Genomic DNA, 20997 nt, shown 5'->3' on the forward strand with positions numbered 1-20997 from the left:
CGATGAACAGAAGTCGATAATTGGATTAAAATAAAACTTCGTCGATAATTTAGCATTCGAACAATTAATTACGTATTTATTTTCCTCCTAAATATCTGACTTATCTTTTGGCAAAAGACTAATACTAAATAGTCGTTTAGTAATGCACGTAAACGATCACTCGCGGTCCGATGTCAAGAGCTGTAAGATGAGTGCGATCTCACTGGACTCGGGTGCTTTACGATTCGTGCGATCTCTCATCGGACGGACCCGCGGTTTGAAGTCGAGGCAAGGAAGGGAGTCGAAACGGTCATCGACGCCCTTCTTTCTTTGGACGTCGCATAGAATAAACCACGCGACAACGCAAATCCACCGTTCGTGCTCGACGCCCGTGTGCTTTATGATTCGCGCATCCGTCATCAGACGAACCCGGCTTCAAATCTTGGTGATTAAGGAATTCGTGTCGTTCTTTCGGAAGATATTATACGACGTCGAACGGAAGATATTATACGACAACGCAGATCCACCGTTGGCGCTGCGTTTGCAACCGATCATCTCCGTTCACCGTGATGGCGACCGCAGGCGACGCCCGATGTGTACGGACGGGATTGTTCTCGTGGGCGATCGGACGGTGGTGCTGGGTCGGGGCATGTGAAGGCGTGCGAAAGCTAGAAAGCAGGCAGGCGTCGACCGTGGTCGGGGGAATGTTTCTTATCGCGTGGTTGCTCTATTTTAAGTTCCCTCCTCAAGTGTCGAGTACTCTCTCTCGCTCTCTCTCTCTCTCTCTCTCTCTCTCTGACGGTTCTGTGGTGGTTCTTCTGGGCGCCAGGCGGAGGCGGGGAAGAGGAAGGCGTTCTTCGTCCTAAGCCCTAATTTTCCTTTTGAAGGGATCGGTTTCGTGATCGGTTGCGAGCGGTGGGCCGCGCTTCGCCCTCCGAATTTCAGGCATTTGTGGCTGATCTTTTGTTTATCAGGTGGGAATTTCTAGCTGCCGTTTTTCGTTCCGTTCGTAGTCAATTTAGGTGGTGGGTTTTGGTTTTGGTTTTGATCAATGTGTGCTGGTTTGGCTAGAATTCTGATCTCTTCGGCTTTGTGCTTGGTTCGGCACTTGCTGTGATTCTTCAACTTGCTTTTCGTGGTATAGTCGGAACGCTTGGGTTGTAGGGATGGAAGAAAATGATATTCGTTTTCGTCCGCCTCTTTGTCTTTTTGTTTCTAATTGTGACTTTGATCGTTTGAACGCCGCTCATTTTTCTCGTTGTTGGTCGTTCAAAAGTTCTCTTGTAGGCTGGGGTTTGTTGCTTGTTTTGTTTATAAAAGAATTCACTTCTTGGATTCCAAGTTTTCGATAGACAGTTTATGATATTGTGGCTGTCAAAAGCGTGGCCGCTGCGGTGATCTGGAAGAATTTCTTTTACTACGTATGCAGAGTTTTCTGGGTTTATCGATCATTAATCGTTGGAAGGAGAGTCGCTTTGAGAAAACAAGCTTTCACCTTTTTTATTGGAGCGAAGCATATTGGACATAGTTTTTTCTTTGCTCTGGTTTTCCTGTAGCGATCAGGTTTTTTAGTAGTTAGAACTGTGATTACTTTTGAATAAGCACATTTTCAATTTAATCTCTCTTTTTAGTCTTGGATACAGAGATTGGCTGGCTTGAATAAATTTAACCCAGAGCGTTGTTTGTTATGACATAAGTAGGTTGAACGATATTTATAGTCGAGAGGCAAAATAATTCAAGTTATAATGGAATCCCAAGAAGCTCCAGCAGTCTCTGTGAAAAGATTGGAGTTGACACCGAAGGCCCTTATCCACCACAAGTATGGTAGAACGGCATGCTATCGTATTGAGGAAGTAAAGCAACATGTTGAAAATGATTGCCCAGGGTTGGTTATTCCGCAGCAGTTCAGGAGTTTGTATCGCTGCCATCTGGATCTTCCAGACTTGTCTTTTACTTCGGATATGTTTCCAAAAAAGAAAGATGCTGAGCAGGCCGCTGCAAAAATTGCTATTGAAAAGGTTTTACGACATGAACCTGCCAAGTCCAGAGTTGGCACTTTAGGATTCTTACATCCTTTTTAACTTTTTAAAACAAACATGAAGATCTTTGAGGCATCTAAATTTTTCTAGCTTTGTTTGCTTATTTTACTAAACAGAATGTAATATGATTTTAGTTCATTACCATTCAATATGATTTTATTTTAAATTAAGTGATTTGAAGTTCTGAAAGTGGCTCTTGTGGAACAAATTACAATCTGAAACCTTCGTATATGATATGTTCACATTTTTACTTATATATTGAGAGTAGGGAATATGAGGTCATCTGTTTGCACATCATGAACATTTTGTATTGACATGGGTGTAATTTGATATTGAGGTTCCTGGGTAGTAACTTTAGTTAGCAATGAAGATAGGGGATAAAAAATGAAATCGAAATTGACCGGTGGATCTGGCTTCCTATTAACACTTAGTAAGAAATGAAACTCATAGTGGGGCAAGGACATTTGTACAGTAGCTTCCTTTATTATTTAACCTTTGCAATCAATTTGTGAAAATCTCTAGACTTTAAGTTCACAGTATTGATATATGTGCATCAAGTATTTTATTTTTCAATTTATAGAACTGTCCTTACTATGCCAAGAATTTTCATAGTCCATATTTGCCAAGTAATTTCTTGTCTAGTCAGCTTACTCTCTTGTGCATAATAACAATGTCAATATGCTATGTTAAAACATGCTTAATGTTATTTAGTTTCAATAACCTTATAACCAAATAACTTTTTGAATATCTTGGGTATGGAAAGATCCTTCAATAGTATTTACAACGCTAGCAAGGTAAACAGCCTGCCAACCAGGATTATCGCTTGGCAATTATTGTTCCATTAATTGTGTTTTCACTTTTGTACCTGCCATTCCTAGTTCATAATCTGATGGATGCTTATACTTTTAGCTTTTATAGGTATGTCCTATTTTGACGAGATCATTTGCTTGCAAGGAATTATGAACTCAAACCTTTTCCAGTGATTCCTTTGGTGTTGTTATGATATCTAGGAAGGGAAGGAGATTATGCTATTGAAAATTATGGGTACAATTTGATCTTGAGTTCGAGGTTTAGATCTTGATCCAATACTGGTTTTGACAGCTTGTCAGGGCAGTACAGTACTACTGTGTGGGTATGCAGGGCAATATATATACCCAGGCAGTATGTTGACCTATACTATGTGGTATATGCCGGGCAATATGTATGCCCAGACAGTATGTCGACCTATACTATGTGGTATACGAGATAAATGAATTAAAATGAATATTTATTGGTGGCTAGCTATATAGTGTTTGTATTTGATTCTTCATCTGACCAGTCAATATTGGTTGGGACATACCAGTTTAAGAGTTTTTATCTTCCACATTATGTTCTTCCTGTTGGTTGATGAATATTATGATTCTATTGCTCCTTCATCCTTGTCAACCTTCTTTTCTGTGGCATAAACATATTATTTCTATCTTCAGTGGTCTTATCTTCTTCAGACTTTTAGCAAAGAGTTTTGATATTTGTTTTGATGTAAGAATTAGTACACCTATCTACCCATGCCAAAGCCATAGAAGGACCTGTTGATATAAAGGTTATGACTTATGAGTATGGATTTTATTGATCAGTGTATGTCATGGATGGTATTAAGGATTTATAACATGCACACTTTTAAAGTTTAAGGTGGCAAAGGTAAGACTATTAAGTTTGATTGATTTAAACACTTCTATACTGATCTTTTACTGTAAACCCTTCTTTTATCAAGATTTTATGTTTGACAGAATAATTTTAAGAATACCAAGTATATCCTAGTTTTTAACCTTTTTATACTAATTTTTTAACCATAATAATTTTTTTAACCATATATATATTTATATTTATATATAACCCATTGTCACATGATATACACCATCTTTTCAACTAGTAGCTGCTGCTAAGGTTTTTATAACTTTGGGTCCTTGCAGCTGGGTATTCACTCTACGTCTGCAACAAATGATCTTACACCAGAGGGAGCATCATATGAATTAGTTGCACGCATTTCTGGCTTGTTCACTGATGAGGTTAGTTATGGACCCTAAGCTTTAATTATTTATTTATTATAATAACTGCTTGTGAACTTCTACAGAGTATAGCTTCTCTCAGAATGCGGCTCCGAGTTGCAAAGTTATTTCAAGGGTCTTAATTTTAGATGCCTGCACCATACAAATCGTGGCTTGCAGTAATACCTGCCCATTGGGACATACAGCATCGTCTCTGTGCCAACTGGTCAAACCAATCTTGTTGATCTGTGTTTGGTAGCACACCTCAGTATTGCACAAAACCCATTCTGGTGCGTGCATGTCTCAAAATTATAACCATGGCCTGCTATTTTCTGCACAGCTATTAAGCGCATTGTTCTGGAGCTTCTTTCTCCACTTAGAAAAACAAGTTTGATGCAGCCTATTGGTTAGCATTGGTCTTCCATTTTCTTAGAACTAGCTATTTTTAGGTTTTTAAAGAACTATAATCAAGATTTAAGTATTGGCTGAGAATGTCTGTGTATGGGGTCCCTGATCCGAGATCAAATTTCTGGTAAAGTTTGTCAAGAGAAGTATCTATTTGCTGGTTATGAAAGTATCTTCATTGGGTGTCTTAATTGCAGTTGGACTTTATGTAAAAATGACCCAGATCAGTGCTGATATAGAGCTTTAGATATTAGGTAAAGTCTATGAAATATAACAAAATATGCATCAGGTTTCTGCACTGATTATGATCCCCATTTTTGTTGCTCCTTTTGTTCATATTTTATCTCTATTTCTACCATTGTTCTCTTCTTCACCTTCCTAAATTTCTGTGCTGAGATCTTTTTTACTGTAAATTTCCCTTGTATCTGTCTTAATCATTATCTTATTAGTTGAGACTGGAGCACATTATACTGATGTGGCCTCAAGGCAACAATATTGCATCATTTTCTTTGAGTATGGAATACTTATTTGATGGATCTAGAAATAGGAAAATTTGAAATTTATATGTTAGTTGTTGAATGCTACCAAAAGTCTTTTGCGGGGAGAATCAACCATCCTAATTTCATCAATGGAACAACTATTTGCGAGCAAGAATGTTTGAGATCAACCAGAGTCTGATGGAAATTAGCCAAAATCAAAATGAATTGACCAGAATTCATCAGGACCGGATGATGTTCTCACCAATAAATTGATGTACTAGTTGTGAATTTGAGGTTTCTCAAATAGAATGGTTTGAGCTGCATCCAAATGTACTCAAATAGAATGGTTTGATCTGGATCCAAATGTATTTATTATACTACTAGAAAAGGAGCACCTATGGAGGTATATGAGGAGTCAAGGAGCAGCAATTATGATTAAGATTAAAGTAGATGATGTGACACATGGTGGAATGGATCAGTAGGAGCAGTACTTAGCATTTAGCTTTATGGTGTCATCATTATTTGGCCAGAGTTACATTATTTATATCTATATTGGTATTGCAATCAGGATTTTAATGAGGATAACTTGCTGTTCCAAATAGTATTTAGTAGTATGTTATATTTATTATTGAGTCTGTTCAATATTATGCAGTATCATATTAAGCGCTTGGCCATTTATGCTATTTTATGACATGCAGACTTACTTGCTAGTATGATGGATGGTCTGATCTTATCTCCTGTATAATACTTAATTTGCTTATTCTTAGTGATAAATATTACTGCAGAACAACTGCCTGTTATTGTACATTGTTTATACTAAACAAAATTTCTAACTTGCATTCAAATGGATGATGTCATGATAAAAATGCTAAAAAATTCCTTCACATTTCTTATTGTCAAATTTTTTTTGGAAATTTAATATTGACTGTATCATTGCTGGCCAATATTCATTCCAATTTTAAGATTGTAAACCGTGTGACAATTGTGTTCGACATAAGCCTATGGTTTACGTCTTGGTACTTGTGTTTTATGCTCCTCTTTCTTCTTTTTGAGCCACAATTTTTTCTTATATCTTATTAGGTTAAATTGCTTTTAGTGGCATTTTTGTTGGATAGAAAGATCTTTCATATTGAATGATATCTGAGAAATGATATAGCGAAACAATAAACTTCACCACATAAGATTTTCTATAAATCAATGAATGGCTTCAAGAGGGTTTTTGGTGAGCAATTAAAATCAACAATGGGTTCAATGAGATAAAGACAGAAAATGATATTATTTTTCCTTTTTATATTGTGCTTTCTCTTAAACTTTTCCCCATCTATATAAAACAAATGTCACATTGTTTATTTTAATTTGTGAATGCAAGTTCAGAGTTGAATGATAGGACTCAACAATATGTACCTAATAAGTAAGGATGTCACATTGTTTATTTTCCTTCTCAGGATATTCGTAGGCATATGAGTAAGGATGGCTGGCTTAAGTGGCATGAACTATCTATATAAAACATTGAAAGATTGTTTGGTTTTCATAGTTTGGCATGGCAAAATGAAGATATCAAGAATGACATATATGCTGCACAAGTGATCTGATGTAGGCTGCGTTTGATTTGGTGTAGGTTGAGTAGATGTGATGCATTTTCTTAAATATATTTTATTTTTTAAAAACAGGATTCAGATCATGTTTTATATATTTTTTAGAATTTATTAAGTGGTTTAAATTGTTTACAGAAAGTTGGCTGGTTTAAGCAGTATCCTTGTCTATGTATAAAAGCCCTTGATCTAGATTAGGCTTAGAGAAGGAGATGATTATAGTTGCTCTTTCCTACAAAACTTCTGTGCTTGAAACAAGGATTGAAATACCGTACCGTACCAGTGTTTCGAGTTTGGCTCGGTATGGTACAGTACCGTGTACCGAGCGGTACACCAGGGCGTACTGAGTGGTACACCTAATTTAGGTGTAAAATCATCCAAAAATATCTGAAAATAAAAAAAAAGAGAATACATACTTCTAATTAAAGAAAGAGAATACATACCTTTTGATTAGAAAGTTCTTCCTCTTAATCTTCCTAAATTAGCCTTGATTCAATTCACAAATCATTGTTTTGTATAGTTTAGGAGAGCGCAAATATGAGAAAAAAAGAGTTTGAGATAGTTTAAGTCTTTAAAAGAGTATGAGAGTGAAATGAAGTGAAATAGGAGAGAAGAAGAGTTTAAAAACCTATGAAAAAGGGCTCTAACAGTCAATTTGACCGTTGGAGAATTGTTACAGAGTGGTAACGGTCGATTTTGACCGTTACTGAGCTGTGCTGAGCGGTAACGGTCGAAATTTCAACCGTTACCGCCCAATATAACCCCGTATCGTCCGATACGGGGCAATGTTAAGCGTTCCGCCCGGTATCGAGCGGTCTGCGTATCGATATACTGTCGGACCAGTACGTACCACCCGTATCGGGCGGTATTATTCGAAACTGTATACCTTGGCTTGAAACAATTCTATGGATACTATTAATAGCCCATCAATTTAAAAACTTTAAAGTATGTGACTAGACTAAAAAAATTGAGATGTATACTGGAATCTAAGACAAAAGAAATGTTTTAGTGTTGGCCAGAGTCTTTCCTAATATTTCATTTACGTGCTCTCTTTCTCTATTGGTTTTACTCACTCAATTTTTTCTCTTGACCCATTTTGCTCATCAGCAAAATCCCATTGTGTTCCAGCATAATCAGTCTTCAAACCGATCCTTGCTTAGTGATTTGATTGACAAAAGCAAGTCTCATCCATGTGACTAAATCTCTCTTGCTATGCACTAAATTACTCCAGTAGTAACAAGATTTGATCGATCCTTTCAGTTCTATTATGTCAATACTAATTACTACCATTGTGGGATTATGGCTAGCTAGAAGTATAAATGATTGAACAGTTTTGATCACTTGAAATTAAAGCAATAAACCTGTTAACTCTTTCTGTTTGCTTGACATGAAATGTTTGTGCATTCTAACATTTGTTATATAGATTTGAATAAAATCACTGTCTTCTTCTTTATGTATATGGTGTCTATAACTACTAACAGACAGTGCAATTTTTTATGTTTAATTGATAGTTCCTTTCATCAACTCATCCATTAACTGGTCATTTTGGAGTTGCATTTGGAGTGATGAGAGAGCACTTTGGTATGATTCCCATATCTGCCATTACCACATGCGATGTAAAGGTTCATAATTTATGTAAAGTCATCAATTCCAAGGCAGAATCAGATCCTCTCTTGGTTTCATCACTCATCTTGAACGCTGCCAGAAAGTGTTCTTCCCTATGTACAGCTACTGATGAATTATGGATATGGAAGGAAGCTCCATATTCTCCTGAGGCTATAGCATCAGTAATTAATCATCATTCAGAGTCTCTAGGGTGTGTACAGATAAAAGCATTACGTATTCCCTGCTCTATTGAAGAAAATGTTGAAGCACTGACCCTTGACGTCTCTAATGAACATTACTACTTGGATTTAATTGCTCAGAAGTTGAATGTCAAGGATTCTTCTCGGGTTCTTGTTTCAAGGTGTATAAAACAGTAAAATATAAGACAGTTTGTCTTTCAGTACTTTTTTGTTGCTTGGGTTTAAAAATGGATAGTTGAGCTTGGTTATCAATTTTTCTGCTATTTCAGGACAGTTGGCAAGGCTTCTTCAGAGATGAAGGTATACTTCCCCTATCCAGAAGTTCCTCACTTTTCAGATTCTTCATCTGGTCTTAAGACAAGTTCAGAAGGTAAAGTGAGTATTGAACCAATAATTAATCAAAGAGCTTCATATCTCTCTGGCCAAGATATATATGGAGATGCCATCTTAGCTAACATTGGATACACATGGAAGTCTCCATATCTTTTCTATGAAGATGTCTCTCTATGTACCTATTACAGGTCTGTCCTGGCTAGTTGATGCTTCTCTTTGTGCTTCTTATTTCTGTTACCTATTTCATCCTGAAACATTGTTGAGTTTTCTCACAGAACACAAGTTATCATCATATTTTGTTAGAGTTATATTGTGCAGAACTAGCAGTTCACATAAATTTGCAGCAACAGTACTAGAACTTTATTGATATTTATCTATCACGATTAAATTCAAACAGCCTATATTACTACCAATAAATATTGAAGCAAAGACAAATGCCACATCTTGAGCAGCACATGGATTGGTTTTCATTTTTTATGATCCCATGACTCCACAGCTTTGTGCTATTTGTGCTGCTGAACAACAGGTTTTTGGTGATCTGATTAATTGTAGTAACCTCCATCGAATTTACTCTGTTTTCTTTTTCAGTATCATTTGACTGAATGATGTATACATTTTTGCCGTGTTTTTAGCCTCTCATGTCACTGTACCATTGTTGTCTGAGGTCCTTGATGTTTTGTTCTGTATTTTCCAGGATGCTTCTTGCAAAGTTCCCTGATGGGCACTATAAGTTATCTAGAGAAGCAATTCTTGCAGCTGAATTACCCACTGCGTACACTGGGCGTTCAAACTGGAAGGGCCTTGCCCCAAGGGATCTCCTCTATGCTTTTTGCCGTCTACACAAGTTCTCAGAGCCTGTTTTTTCTATTACAAGAATTAATGCAGATGCTTCCTTATCAGTTACTCAAAGGAAATCTAATTCATCAAAGCCAACTGATGAAGTTGATATTGCAAATGGAGATGTTTCTGATGTTGGGGAAAAAAACCTGGACAACTCGAGTATTTTCAGGTGCGAAGTGAAGATACTGTCAAGAAGACTGGAACCAATAGTTGAAGGTTCTTTTACTGATACTTACAGGAAAGAGTCTGATGCCATTCAGTGTTCTGCATTAAAAGTTCTTCTTTGGTTTGACAAGTACTTTAAACAACTAGACATGCCTGTGGAGGTATTGTCCTCTTCTGGACATGCTCATGGTATTATCGTGCATGCAGAAAATCTTTCTCATGAATTTGCTATGTGCTCATCTATTTTCGGATCTACGAAGAATGACAACCTAAGAGAGTGTAGTTCACTGGAATCATTTTGCAAGTATTATCCAAACGGGAAAGAGGAGAATGGAATGGTTGTTTTAAATATTGAAGGTCCAGATTCTGGTGTCTTCCCATCGCCTGGATCTTTAATATGCATAAGTTATGCTGTTGCATTGGTAAAGATTGGAGATCCTGTAAAAGATCACTTGGAAGGTAAAGATGAGTTTGAGTTTGAGGTAGGGACTGATGCTGTAATCCACCAGCTTGAAGCATGTGCAACTCAGTTGTCTGTCAATCAATCTGCACATTTTGTCATAGACATGCCTTCTAGGGACCTGATATTGGCTGCAGCTGGCGACGCTATTAAAGATCTTTCTAAGCTACCTCTGTGTGAGTTATACCCTACCTTGTGTGTATATTGATTTACTGATAGCAATAAACAAAGTGGGATATACATACATTCCCTTTTTGTAGACAATTGCTTTCTGGAGTACTCAGTAAAGGTTTTGCGGGTACCTGAACCTTTAGAAGACAGAATGGAGAAGGCTTTGTTCAGTCCTTCTCTATCAAAACAGCGCATTGAGTTTGCAGTTCAGCACATCAATGAATGTAGTGCTGCCACTTTGGTATTAGCTTGATCTTTGTCCTTTGCTTTCCTAGATTTATAGTGCTTATTGAGATTGATGTTGTGATTTCTAATGCAGGTGGATTTTGGATGTGGATCAGGTAGCCTGCTTAATTCTTTATTGGAGCATACAACGACTTTAGAGAAGATTGTTGGTGTGGATATCTCTCAGAAGAGCCTTGCACGTGCTGCAAAGGTAACCTATGTGGTCTATGGACATGTTAAATTGTCTATTTTTTTTCGAAAGATATAGTCATAGTTGTTCAGTCTGTTAGTAGAATGATTTGATAACCTCATGTATATGTTTTAGCTCATTTGAATTTTGGGCTTTCACCTTTCAGTTGTCCATGATACATAATTGCAATTTTATGGTCACTTAACCATTGTATACTCTGACATTTCCAGATTTTACATCAAAAGCTAAGCCTAAATTCTGGCGTGCCCACAAGCATCAGACAAGCTGTGCTTTATGATGGATCGATTACGGTTTATGACTCCCGTTTATCTGGGTTTGACATTGGCACTTGTTTAGAGGTACTGACCATTCAGACCACTCTTTACTCTTTAAATCAGAAGGGAGAAATTACACATGAAGCATCCTAAATGGTCCGAGTATCGCCTTGTTCTTGATGGAATGAAGTCAATGTGATTATCATGAGTAACGTTGTTTGTTATTTGCAGGCATCAAATCTTCCATTGTTATGGATATCCTTTTATGCACAAGGCAGTATAATCTCTGAGTAGGAGTTGCATTTTCTGCAGGCACTAGCAAATGTAGTGTTATTTATATTTGGAAGAAATTTCTGGTATACCCCTGCTAAGTGTCGGAATGTTGTTCCACCAAAAATCCAAATATCGTATATGATCCTGCAAACTCAAATATTTTTTTTATGCTCTTGAGTAAGATCCCAATTTGACTCATTTGGAACCATTAGGCTAATTTATATTTGCAAATAAAGGGTTCTAAAAAGCCCTAATGTGTGCAATGTCAGGTGCACAAATGGGGGTCTTTATGGTTTGATGTAGGAGATTTGACTTTTGGAAGAGTAAATAGGATATTATGATAGTTCCAAAGATGCATCACAAGTTTTCCTTGTATCTATAATCCTACTCTGCAGAAGCACTAGTGAAAAATCTAGCTATGCCTAGCAACTTTCAAAGGCAAAGTAGGATTCATGATAGGAATTGGGTTATATGGATAATTTTTCTTGGAATTACCTGAAATTGTTCAGATCGATTGGATTGGCTGAAATTGGGTGGCTACTAGTAGCAAATCAGCCATGTTTGGCTAGATTGGCTGAGCCAATCCAATTTCAATGGCCCCCCAAGAAATTGTTCCTGTGGTCAACACCAATGTTAATTTGGATCAATCAACCTTGCAAACCTGCAAGTAATTGTAGATCTTCGTTATAACTCATTGAAGATGTTTGGAAGAGTTTATTTGGATTGAATCAGTCTTCTTTTATGCCATTTTCATGTATATGCATTGCTTAAGGATGTGGTCGAAATTAGAACTTAATTCAGAAAGCTCTTTTTAATAAACTGCCAAGTTTCTGTGAGTTGGAACACTAGTAAGCTAATTTGCCTTTCTGCATGACGTGTTGTATCATTAAGAAATTCCTATATATATATGGTTATAGAACAGAACTTTTTGAATTTCCATAGGCAGAAGTGTTTACTTACCGTACTAATATAATGCCAACCTACTGCAGGTGATTGAGCATATGGAAGAAGATCAGGCATTCTTATTTGGTGATGTTGTGTTGAGTTCTTTCTGCCCAAGAATACTCGTAGTTTCAACACCCAACTATGAGTACAACTCCATTCTTCAGAGATCAGCTGTGCCCACCACGGAAGAGAATACAGCACCTTGCAAGTTTCGCAACCATGATCACAAGTTCGAGTGGACAAGAGAGCAGTTTGAATGTTGGGCCACTGATATTGCACTTAGGCACAACTATAGTGTTGAATTTAGTGGGGTTGGTGGATCATCAGATGTGGAACCAGGTTTTGCTTCGCAGATCGCCATCTTCAGAAGAAGCTCTTTCAATACAGCAGAAACATACTCCAAAACAGAGGACTCATCTCAACCCTATGAACTAATATGGGAATGGGCTGACAGGTTTTGATCTTCTCTCTAAGAATTTGACTGAGTTTTCCAGACAACTAATTAGCAATTTTTTGATTTCAAGAACACCACAGCCAACATTTGAAGTAGAAGTCGAGAGGTCAGCTGAGAGTGTTCGGACTGACCTGGGAGAAACCAATGAGAGACTTCATTTGGGGATGAAAAGGATGAGGCAGTCCAGTCCACCACTCTCCACCGCAACAGAGATGCACAAACCAAAGGATCCGATGATGAGTCATACTAGTTGAGCCTAATCGAATTGAATTGAACCAGTGAAGCATGTAGTTGATTCTATGTTAGATCAGCAATATTATCACCTTATACCTCCCAAATGACAAAGTTTGTATATGCAAATTCAGGTTTTTGTTTTTTCCTCACTTTTTGTTGAGCATTTAGTAGTCTACAGGAGTTGGAACAGATTACAGTTGTTCCTGAAGTATACTACTTCTCAGGGGCAACAATGAAAACAGATGTGCAGCTGAGCTACATGTAGTAACTTGATTTATGAATGACTAGCATAGATAGGGTTGGAATTGCAGCCTCTCTCTTCCTGGAGATCATACTAAATCAATTATCCATGTCATAAAATGCAGGACCATTTTATATTCTCTCTTGTTTCAGCAAATTTAAAGAAGTGTACGGGGGGCTTTTTCCACTTATGACACGTGATACTTTTCCACTATTTCGGGTTTAATCGATTAGTTGGATTGTCCATTTGTTTGCTCAATGACTTTGACTGTAGATTATAAATCTTGATCCAGAGTTTATCTCTATAAGAAAGATATATTATTCTGAAAGATTATTTTATTTTATTTTATTTTATCCTCTTATGTGATCATTCTCTTTCACTCTCATGTTACCATTGTCTCACTTTCATCTATCAATTAATCTCGCTGTTATTGTCCTTTCTTTGTTTTCAACACCGTTCTTTTCACAATAATTCTTTTATCATCTCACATCATGTGCTGCTGTTCTATTTTATTTTATTTTTTCCTCTTATGTTATTATTCTCTCGCTTTCACTCTTATGTTATCATTGTCTCACTTTCATCTATCAATTAATCGCTGTTATTGTCATTTCTTTGTTTTCAACACCGTTCTTTTCACAATAATTCTTTTATCATCTCACATCATGTGCTGTTGTTCTATTTTATTTTATTTTATTTTTTCCTCTTATGTTATTATTCTCTCGCTTTCACTCTTATGTTATCATTGTCTCACTTTCATCTATCAATTAATCTTGCTGTTGTTGTCCTTTCTTTCTTTTTTTTCAACCCGGTTATTGTCACAATAATTCTTTTATCATCTCACATCATGCGCTGCTGATCTATTTTCTGATAATAAACTAATAGATATTTGACTATGTTTCGGTTATCAAATCTCATGAAAATAAAACAAAATTTAATTTATATCGAATCTGTAGTCCAATTAGTGGCTGGCTCCATATTTCATTTCGGTTCGGATAACTATGTTTTGTGTGAAAGAGAATGATTTGAATTATCAATGATGTAGTTATTTGAATGGGCTACAATCTACGTGATCTACTTGAAAGATTGTGAATTTAATCTTGATAAGAAATATATTAATGGTCAATCATCATTCGACATATAAGTATCATATGATAATCATTATACAAGGAAAAAATCTATATCAGCCTCCACCCATATGCTCACATGGATAAAAGTATAAAATAGATTGTTCAAGTCAACCTCTATTGCCCACGCGTGGACAAAATACCAAGAGAAGCGATTATAGGTTATCTCCTCCGAGATCAAGTATAAAAGATAATCTCTGGCGCTACGCTAAGAGGTTCTCTTTCCGAAAAATACCTATACACACAAAGAGATCTCGATCACTAACTTGAGCGTCGGATGGACTAGGTCGAGAAATTTCCCCTAACATCAATCTTGGTGCAGGTACCACCTCGGACACTCCTGTGCCCTCAAGTTTGGACCACTTCGGGTTGACTCAGATGTCAATGACGATTTGTCTTAATATTTTGACACTAGAAGGATGACCTAATATCATAAGAATATCCACCTGCTAACCCTCTCAAAAAATGCTCCAATGAGGAGGCCCTACCTCCAACTCACAACACTTTTACTCAAGGGGACAACTGCTCTCCTTCCCACATATGGATGCATTCACTTCGGCATGGACATCGATGAGATACTGACATCTATTTAATGACTTAGGCCTTTCGCCCCGAAGGACAACCTTAAGCCACCTACTTATTCCCACCGAGTTATTTTTAAATCTCACCCAAAATGTGTAGATACTAATTGGCATGATGCAGGTTATCACCTAGTTCCTACCTCAGTTAGACCAATAAGTAATGCCACCATCTCAATCGTGATCAGTACCTCAACTGCCATTGGCACCAATACTTGTCAAGATTCCTCTGCCTGATGCAGTGCCAACATCTCAAGATCGCACAAGGTCTATGGAACCATCGAATGAGGAAATTCCTCACTCTCCAACTACAGAATTTGATACACCACCACACCATCGCTCTGCTCTGCTTGAATTTGTGACCTAATCTGTTGATTTGATGGATGAATCGCTGAGGATCCAACTATAACAAATAGACAACGTTTAGAAAAGATATAATAAGAGTTCCGGCTATCCCGAGGGGAAAGGCTGGACAACCCCATCTTGAGTCAGTCCCCGTTCGCTCAGAACATATAGGAGAAGCAAATAATAATGAACTTTCACCTCCTATCATCATAGGACTTTGATGGTAGCATCGACCTGATAGAGCCCACTACCTTTCATGCCTATATGTAGTTGTATGACACCTGGAATGCCCTAATGTGCCACGCCTTCCAGACAACGTTAAGAGGCCCAATATGAGAATGGTACACTTGCTTAAAGCCTCTCAAAGTCGGCCTCCTTCACGTAGCTTGCAAAGAAGTTCGAGTTCTACTTCTTGGGAATGTGCACCGAAGCCATTGGCGACAATACTTCTTAGACTCAAGCAACGGGACGAAAAAAACACTCTCCGACTTTGTTACTCGATTTGCAAATGAGATTCAAGGCGTGCAAGAAGCTCATCCATTAATTGTAATACAAGCCTTCATGATGGGACTCAAGCACTCTCACATTTTTTGATCGTTATTGGAGAGGCTACTAGTGATGATACCCGAGGTACTCTAGAGACCAATATACTATTATGGAGACAATGGTCTTAAGTAAGCACAAGGAGATGCATAAAAAGGCCAAGACAAGAGCGACTACTATCAATCCTTAATGTCACCATGGCGAAGAAAAAAAACTCATGTGAGAAAAAAATTACCATAATGAAGGCACAGGCCAATTGTGCCTAAAACTCATGAGTTGGGAAAACTCATCCCATTTGAGAAGAAATCCAACTTGGCGAAGGCACAAGGAAAAATGTGCTTGAGGCATATGAGTTTGGAAAACCTAACTTGCACCAAGATAAATCTGCTACAATGGAAGCTAGGGAAAAATGCGCTTGAGATACGTGAGTTAGGAAAACCCGACTTACGCAAAGAGAAATTCATATGGCGGAGGCACAGGGCGAAATATGGTTGAGGCATATGAGTCAAAAAAACTTGACTTGTGCCAAGAGAAATTCGCTACAGTGAAAGTATAATGCAAAATTCACTATGGCGGAGGGACAAAGTGAATGTGCTCAAGGTATGTAAGTTAGAAAAACCTGACCTAGAAATATGCTATGGCAAAAGTGTATGGCGAAATATGACTGAGATATATGAGTTAGAAAAACTTGACTCGCGTAAGAAGAAATCCATCACGATAGAGGTACATGTGAAATGTGTTGAATCTCGGATTTTGATGATGAAGTCAATTGTCATTTGTTGTCTAATCTATGTGTTGAGATAAGTGTGCAGGATTAACTACGATGAAAGATAGACAAGCAGCAGGAGTTGCGCCGGAGTCAAGTTCATGATCACGTTGGGAGTTCGAGAGTTCGACGGAAGTACGGACGGTCGTCGGAGGTTCTGCGAGAACAGATCCGAGAAGTCCAGAAGCTTGCCAAGCGAAGCTCGTCGGAACTCGCCAAGTGGATCGTCGCAAAGTCCAGGAGTTTGCCGGAAGTCCGCAGGAGCATCACTGAGGGTTCATCGGATGATCGACGGAAGTTCGCCGGAAACTCGCCGGAAGAAGCGATTGACGCACCGAAGCAAAGCTGCAGAAATTGTCTTAGATTTAATCGTAGTTAGCACGGTGATTAAGTTAGAAATGGGAGGTGATCCCATTAGCTTAATCCTGGGGCAATTGGGCCCCTGAAGAACTCAAGTTGGGTCGAATGGTTCAACCCATTCGAACCCAAGAAGCTGTGGGAGGTGCAACCGCCCAGGCAGGGAGGTGCCACCGCCCAGGCTAAGTCTCCCAGCGAGACTGGGCGGTGCAACCGCTCCAGCCAGGCGGTGCAACCGCCTAGGCTAAGTCTCCCAGCGAGACTAGGAGGTGCAACCGCTCCAGCCAGGCGGTGCAACCGCCCAGGGCTCAGTCTCCAAGCGAGACTGGGCGGTGCAACCTCCTCTGTCAAGCGGTAGCACCGCCTGAGCTCAAGTTTCGAGCTCTGCCTGGTGATGCAATCACCGAGCTCAGTCTTCGAGCTCTGGAAGAGAAGTACGACCTCTCTGGCCAGGAGATGCACAGCCTAAGCTCAGTCTTCGAGCTCTGGCAGAGAGGTGCATCCACCTCTGGCAGAGAGGTGCAACCACCTCTGGCAGAAAGGGGCGATCACCTCTGGCAGAGAAGAGAAACTTCTCTGATCAGGAGATGCACCGCCTGAGCTCGGTCTTCGAGCTCTGGCAGGAAGGTGCAACCACCCCTAACAGAGAAGGTGGAACCGTCCGAGCTCAGTCTTCGAGCTCTGCCAGGCGGTGCCACCTCTCCAGTCGAGAGGTGCAACCGCCTGAGCTCAGACTTCGAGCTCTGTCAGGCGGTGCCACCTCTCCAGTCAAGAGGTGCAACCGCCTGATCCCGGAATTCCGGGATTTGATCGTTTTGAGCTCGAAATTTGAATTGGGTTGGGGCCTATAAATACCCCACCCATTCAGCACTGAAAAGATACAGACCAACACCGAAATCTTGATCTTTTCTGTGATTCTAAGAGCTCAAAAGTGTTGTAAAGCCTTTAAGTCTCCTCCTTCTGTTCTTCAAGTTTTCAGTTGTAAAGTGAGGAGAGAAAGGTCTGTAAAGGTTGTCTCCTGAGCCTGTTAAAAGGAGAGAAACTGTAAAAGGGCAGTTTGGCCTTCGCCCATTGAAGGAAGGCCCCTAGTTGACGTCGGCAACCTCGTCGGTGGAGGAAGCCAAAAGTGGAGTAGGTCAAGGCTGACCGAACCACTCTAAATCTCTGGTTTGCGTTTATTTTTGAGCACTTTATCATTACTGCAAACCTCCTCCATTACTACTGCACTCTGCGCTTTCACGAACAAGTTCTAAGTGCTGTTCTTCCGAATCTGCATTCAGACGTAAATTCGTATTTTCGTACATTACAGTTTACGTTTACGTTTGATTCTGCAGAACTGTCTTCCGTGCTTTTACGAAAGAGTTTCCTTGCAGTTTACACTTACATTTTGATCCTATTGATAACTGCAAACTGTCCTCTACAATTTTACGAACGAGTTTCAACATTTAGACGTAAAACTGCATTTAGACGTAAATCGGCTTTCCTCTCACAATCATCAGTTCTCAGTTCACGTTTACGTCTTGATTTCAACTGCATACTGCCTTCTGCGAGTATACAAACGAGTTTCAAAGTTTAGACATAAATCTGCGTTTAGACGTAAAACTGCGTTTAGACGTAAATCTGCGTTTAGACGTAAAACTGCGTTTAGACGTAAATCTGAGCTTAGACGTAAACTGCGCTTAGACGTAAAACTGCGCTTAGACGCAAACTGTGTTTAAACGCAAACTGCGCTTAGACGCAAACTGTGTTTAGATGCAAACTGCGCTTAGACGCAATCTGCGCTTAGACGCAAACTGCACTTAGATACAAACTGAGAATTAGCTTTTGCATCATAATAGTTTTTTTTTTATTGAACGAACGCAGCTTTTGGTTTTTAATCGCTGTAAGATTTTCGCTGCACTAATTCACCCCCCCCCCTCTTAGTGCTCTCGATCCTAACAATTGGTATCAGAGCCCGGTTAACTCTCAAATGGATTAAAACCCAAGAGAGATGGCTTACGCCGGAAACCAAGAGGGCCATTCTATTACACGTCCACCCATGTTTAATGGGACGGACTACACCTACTGGAAAACCCGAATGAGGATCTTTCTTATTTCTATGGATTTTGAATTATGGAATCTTGTCGAGAATTGTTTTTCAAAGTCTTCTCTTCCAATGATCGATTGGAATGATTTGGAGAAGAAGGCTTTCGCTCTAAATGCAAAGGCTATGAATGCCTTATTTTGTGCACTCGATAAAAACGAGTTTAACCGTGTTTCAACTTGTGAAACTGCATTTGATATTTGGCACACACTCGAAGTGACCCATGAGGGCACAAGTAGAGTAAAAGAGTCAAAAATCAATTTGCTGTTACACTCTTTCGAACTCTTTCGGATGAAACCGAGTGAAACCATTGGCGACATGTTTACCCGTTTCACGGATGTCGTCAACGGTCTAAAAGGACTCGGAAAGAGCTTTTCGGATTTTGAGCTTGTTAATAAGATACTAAGATCCCTTCCTAAGAGTTGGGATCCTAAAGTCACCGCTATTCAAGAGGCAAAAGATCTGCGAAATTTCCCTCTTGAAGAACTAATCGGGTCACTAATGACCTATGAAATGACTTGTAAAGCTCATGAAGAGCAAGAAGACATCCTTCCAAAGAACAGGAAGGATATGGCACTCAAAACGTCAGAATGCCACTTGAGAGAAAACTCAAGTGATGAGGACTGTGATGATGACTTGGCACTTCTAACAAGAAAGTTTAAAAAGTTCTTTAAAAGAAACAAGTTTAAGAATGATGCAAAAAATAAACTTGAACCCAAAAAGGACCAAGTGATCTGCTATGAATGCAAAAAGCCGGGACACTACAAAAGTGACTGTCCCCAAGTCAAGAAAAGAACAACAAAGAAGAAGGCGCTCCAAGCAACATGGGATGATTCGAGCGCATCTGAGGAAGAGGAGTCCAACACCGAGCAAGTTGCTCATTACGCCTTAATGGCCATCGAAGACGAGGTAACAAATTCAATAGATGCTGATTTATCTTTCGATGAATTATTAAATGCTTTCAATGACTTATTTGACGAATGCAAGAGTATAAGTAGAAAATATAAATTGCTGAAAAAGATGCATGATAGTCTTACTTGTGAGTTTGATAAGTTAAAAGTCGAACATCATGATAGTTTAAATTCATGTATCAAATGTCATGATTTAGAAACTATGCAAAAAGAAAACCTGCTACTCAAGGACACCTTGAAGAAATTCGAGGTTGGTAGCAAGTCATTAAACATGATCCTTGCAAACAAGGGTCACATTCCAAAAAGGAGCGGGATTGGATTTGTGAGAAATCCTCACCAAAATCCAACCACCTTCATAAAAGGCTCCATCTTACATGTTCAACACCAAACCAAGTGCAACTTTTGTTGCAAATCTGGACACAAGACACATTGTTGTCCATTCAAGAAAATAAGTCCAAACAAATTAATTTGGGTTCCTAAAGGAACCATGATAAACTCTATGCAATATGATAGAAAATGTAGATCTATTTATGAGGCACCCAAAAGCAAATGGGTTCCTAAAGATCATCCCTTCCTATAAAAACATTAAAAGTCTAGGCCGGAGCAAGAAATGATATTCTGCTCCTTGACTCTCAATGGTCATAAACCAAGAATCAAAAAGGAACTCGCAACGCTTAAGTAACAAGTGGAAGTTGTGAAATCACAAATTCGATACAACCTTATTAGAAACGTATGATATCCAAATTCACATACCCCCCTGATCTTCAAAACCCGTTCATCTACGAATTAATTCTTGTAGAAACTAAATATGTCATGATCTTAAAAGGGATACCAAACAAACATACGTATGCACGTTAAAAGATCTATCTTGATCGTACAAGAGCTTCTTCCTTAAATAAAAAACTCATACGAAATCATGTAACAAACATTAATTGCTCTGAAACTCTCCTCAAGGCAAAAGCTCCCTAATCAAATCATATTAGGTGCTCACTGGCTGCAGGCGGTGGCACCTCTCCAGCTGGCGGTGGCACCTCCAGCTATCACGGGTTGCCAGAGGTTGCACCGCTCCAGCCAGAGGTACAACCGCCAGCAGCTCTGCCCTTTAAACCCACACTAGGGCCGGCTGTGAAACCGACCCCAGCTCACTTCCCTTCCCTTCTC

At 38.9% G+C, this 20997-nt stretch overlaps 1 protein-coding gene across 3 annotated transcripts; it reads left to right on the forward strand.

Annotated features, from left to right (window-relative positions):
- The first annotated feature begins 692 nt into the window (after positions 1-692).
- Positions 693-13198, forward strand: LOC135580787 (small RNA 2'-O-methyltransferase-like). Of its 3 annotated transcripts, none has more exons than XM_065137201.1 (11): positions 693-953; positions 1680-1997; positions 3968-4063; positions 8030-8484; positions 8593-8844; positions 9351-10297; positions 10382-10533; positions 10612-10728; positions 10938-11066; positions 12245-12654; positions 12725-13198. In XM_065137201.1, the coding sequence occupies exons 2-11, from the start codon at positions 1725-1727 to the stop codon at positions 12906-12908; spliced, it is 3015 nt and encodes a 1004-aa protein (XP_064993273.1). In that variant the 5' UTR covers positions 693-953; positions 1680-1724; the 3' UTR covers positions 12909-13198. The 3 variants fall into 3 exon arrangements, with proteins under 3 accessions (XP_064993273.1, XP_064993274.1, XP_064993275.1); XM_065137202.1 differs by having other exon boundaries at positions 694-953; positions 12735-12992; XM_065137203.1 differs by lacking the exons at positions 693-953; positions 1680-1997; positions 3968-4063 and adding an exon at positions 4211-4332.
- Positions 13199-20997: the final 7799 nt, after the last annotated feature.

This window comes from Musa acuminata, chromosome BXJ3-1, assembly GCF_036884655.1.
Source record: "Musa acuminata AAA Group cultivar baxijiao chromosome BXJ3-1, Cavendish_Baxijiao_AAA, whole genome shotgun sequence".
Lineage (NCBI taxonomy): Eukaryota > Viridiplantae > Streptophyta > Magnoliopsida > Zingiberales > Musaceae > Musa > Musa acuminata.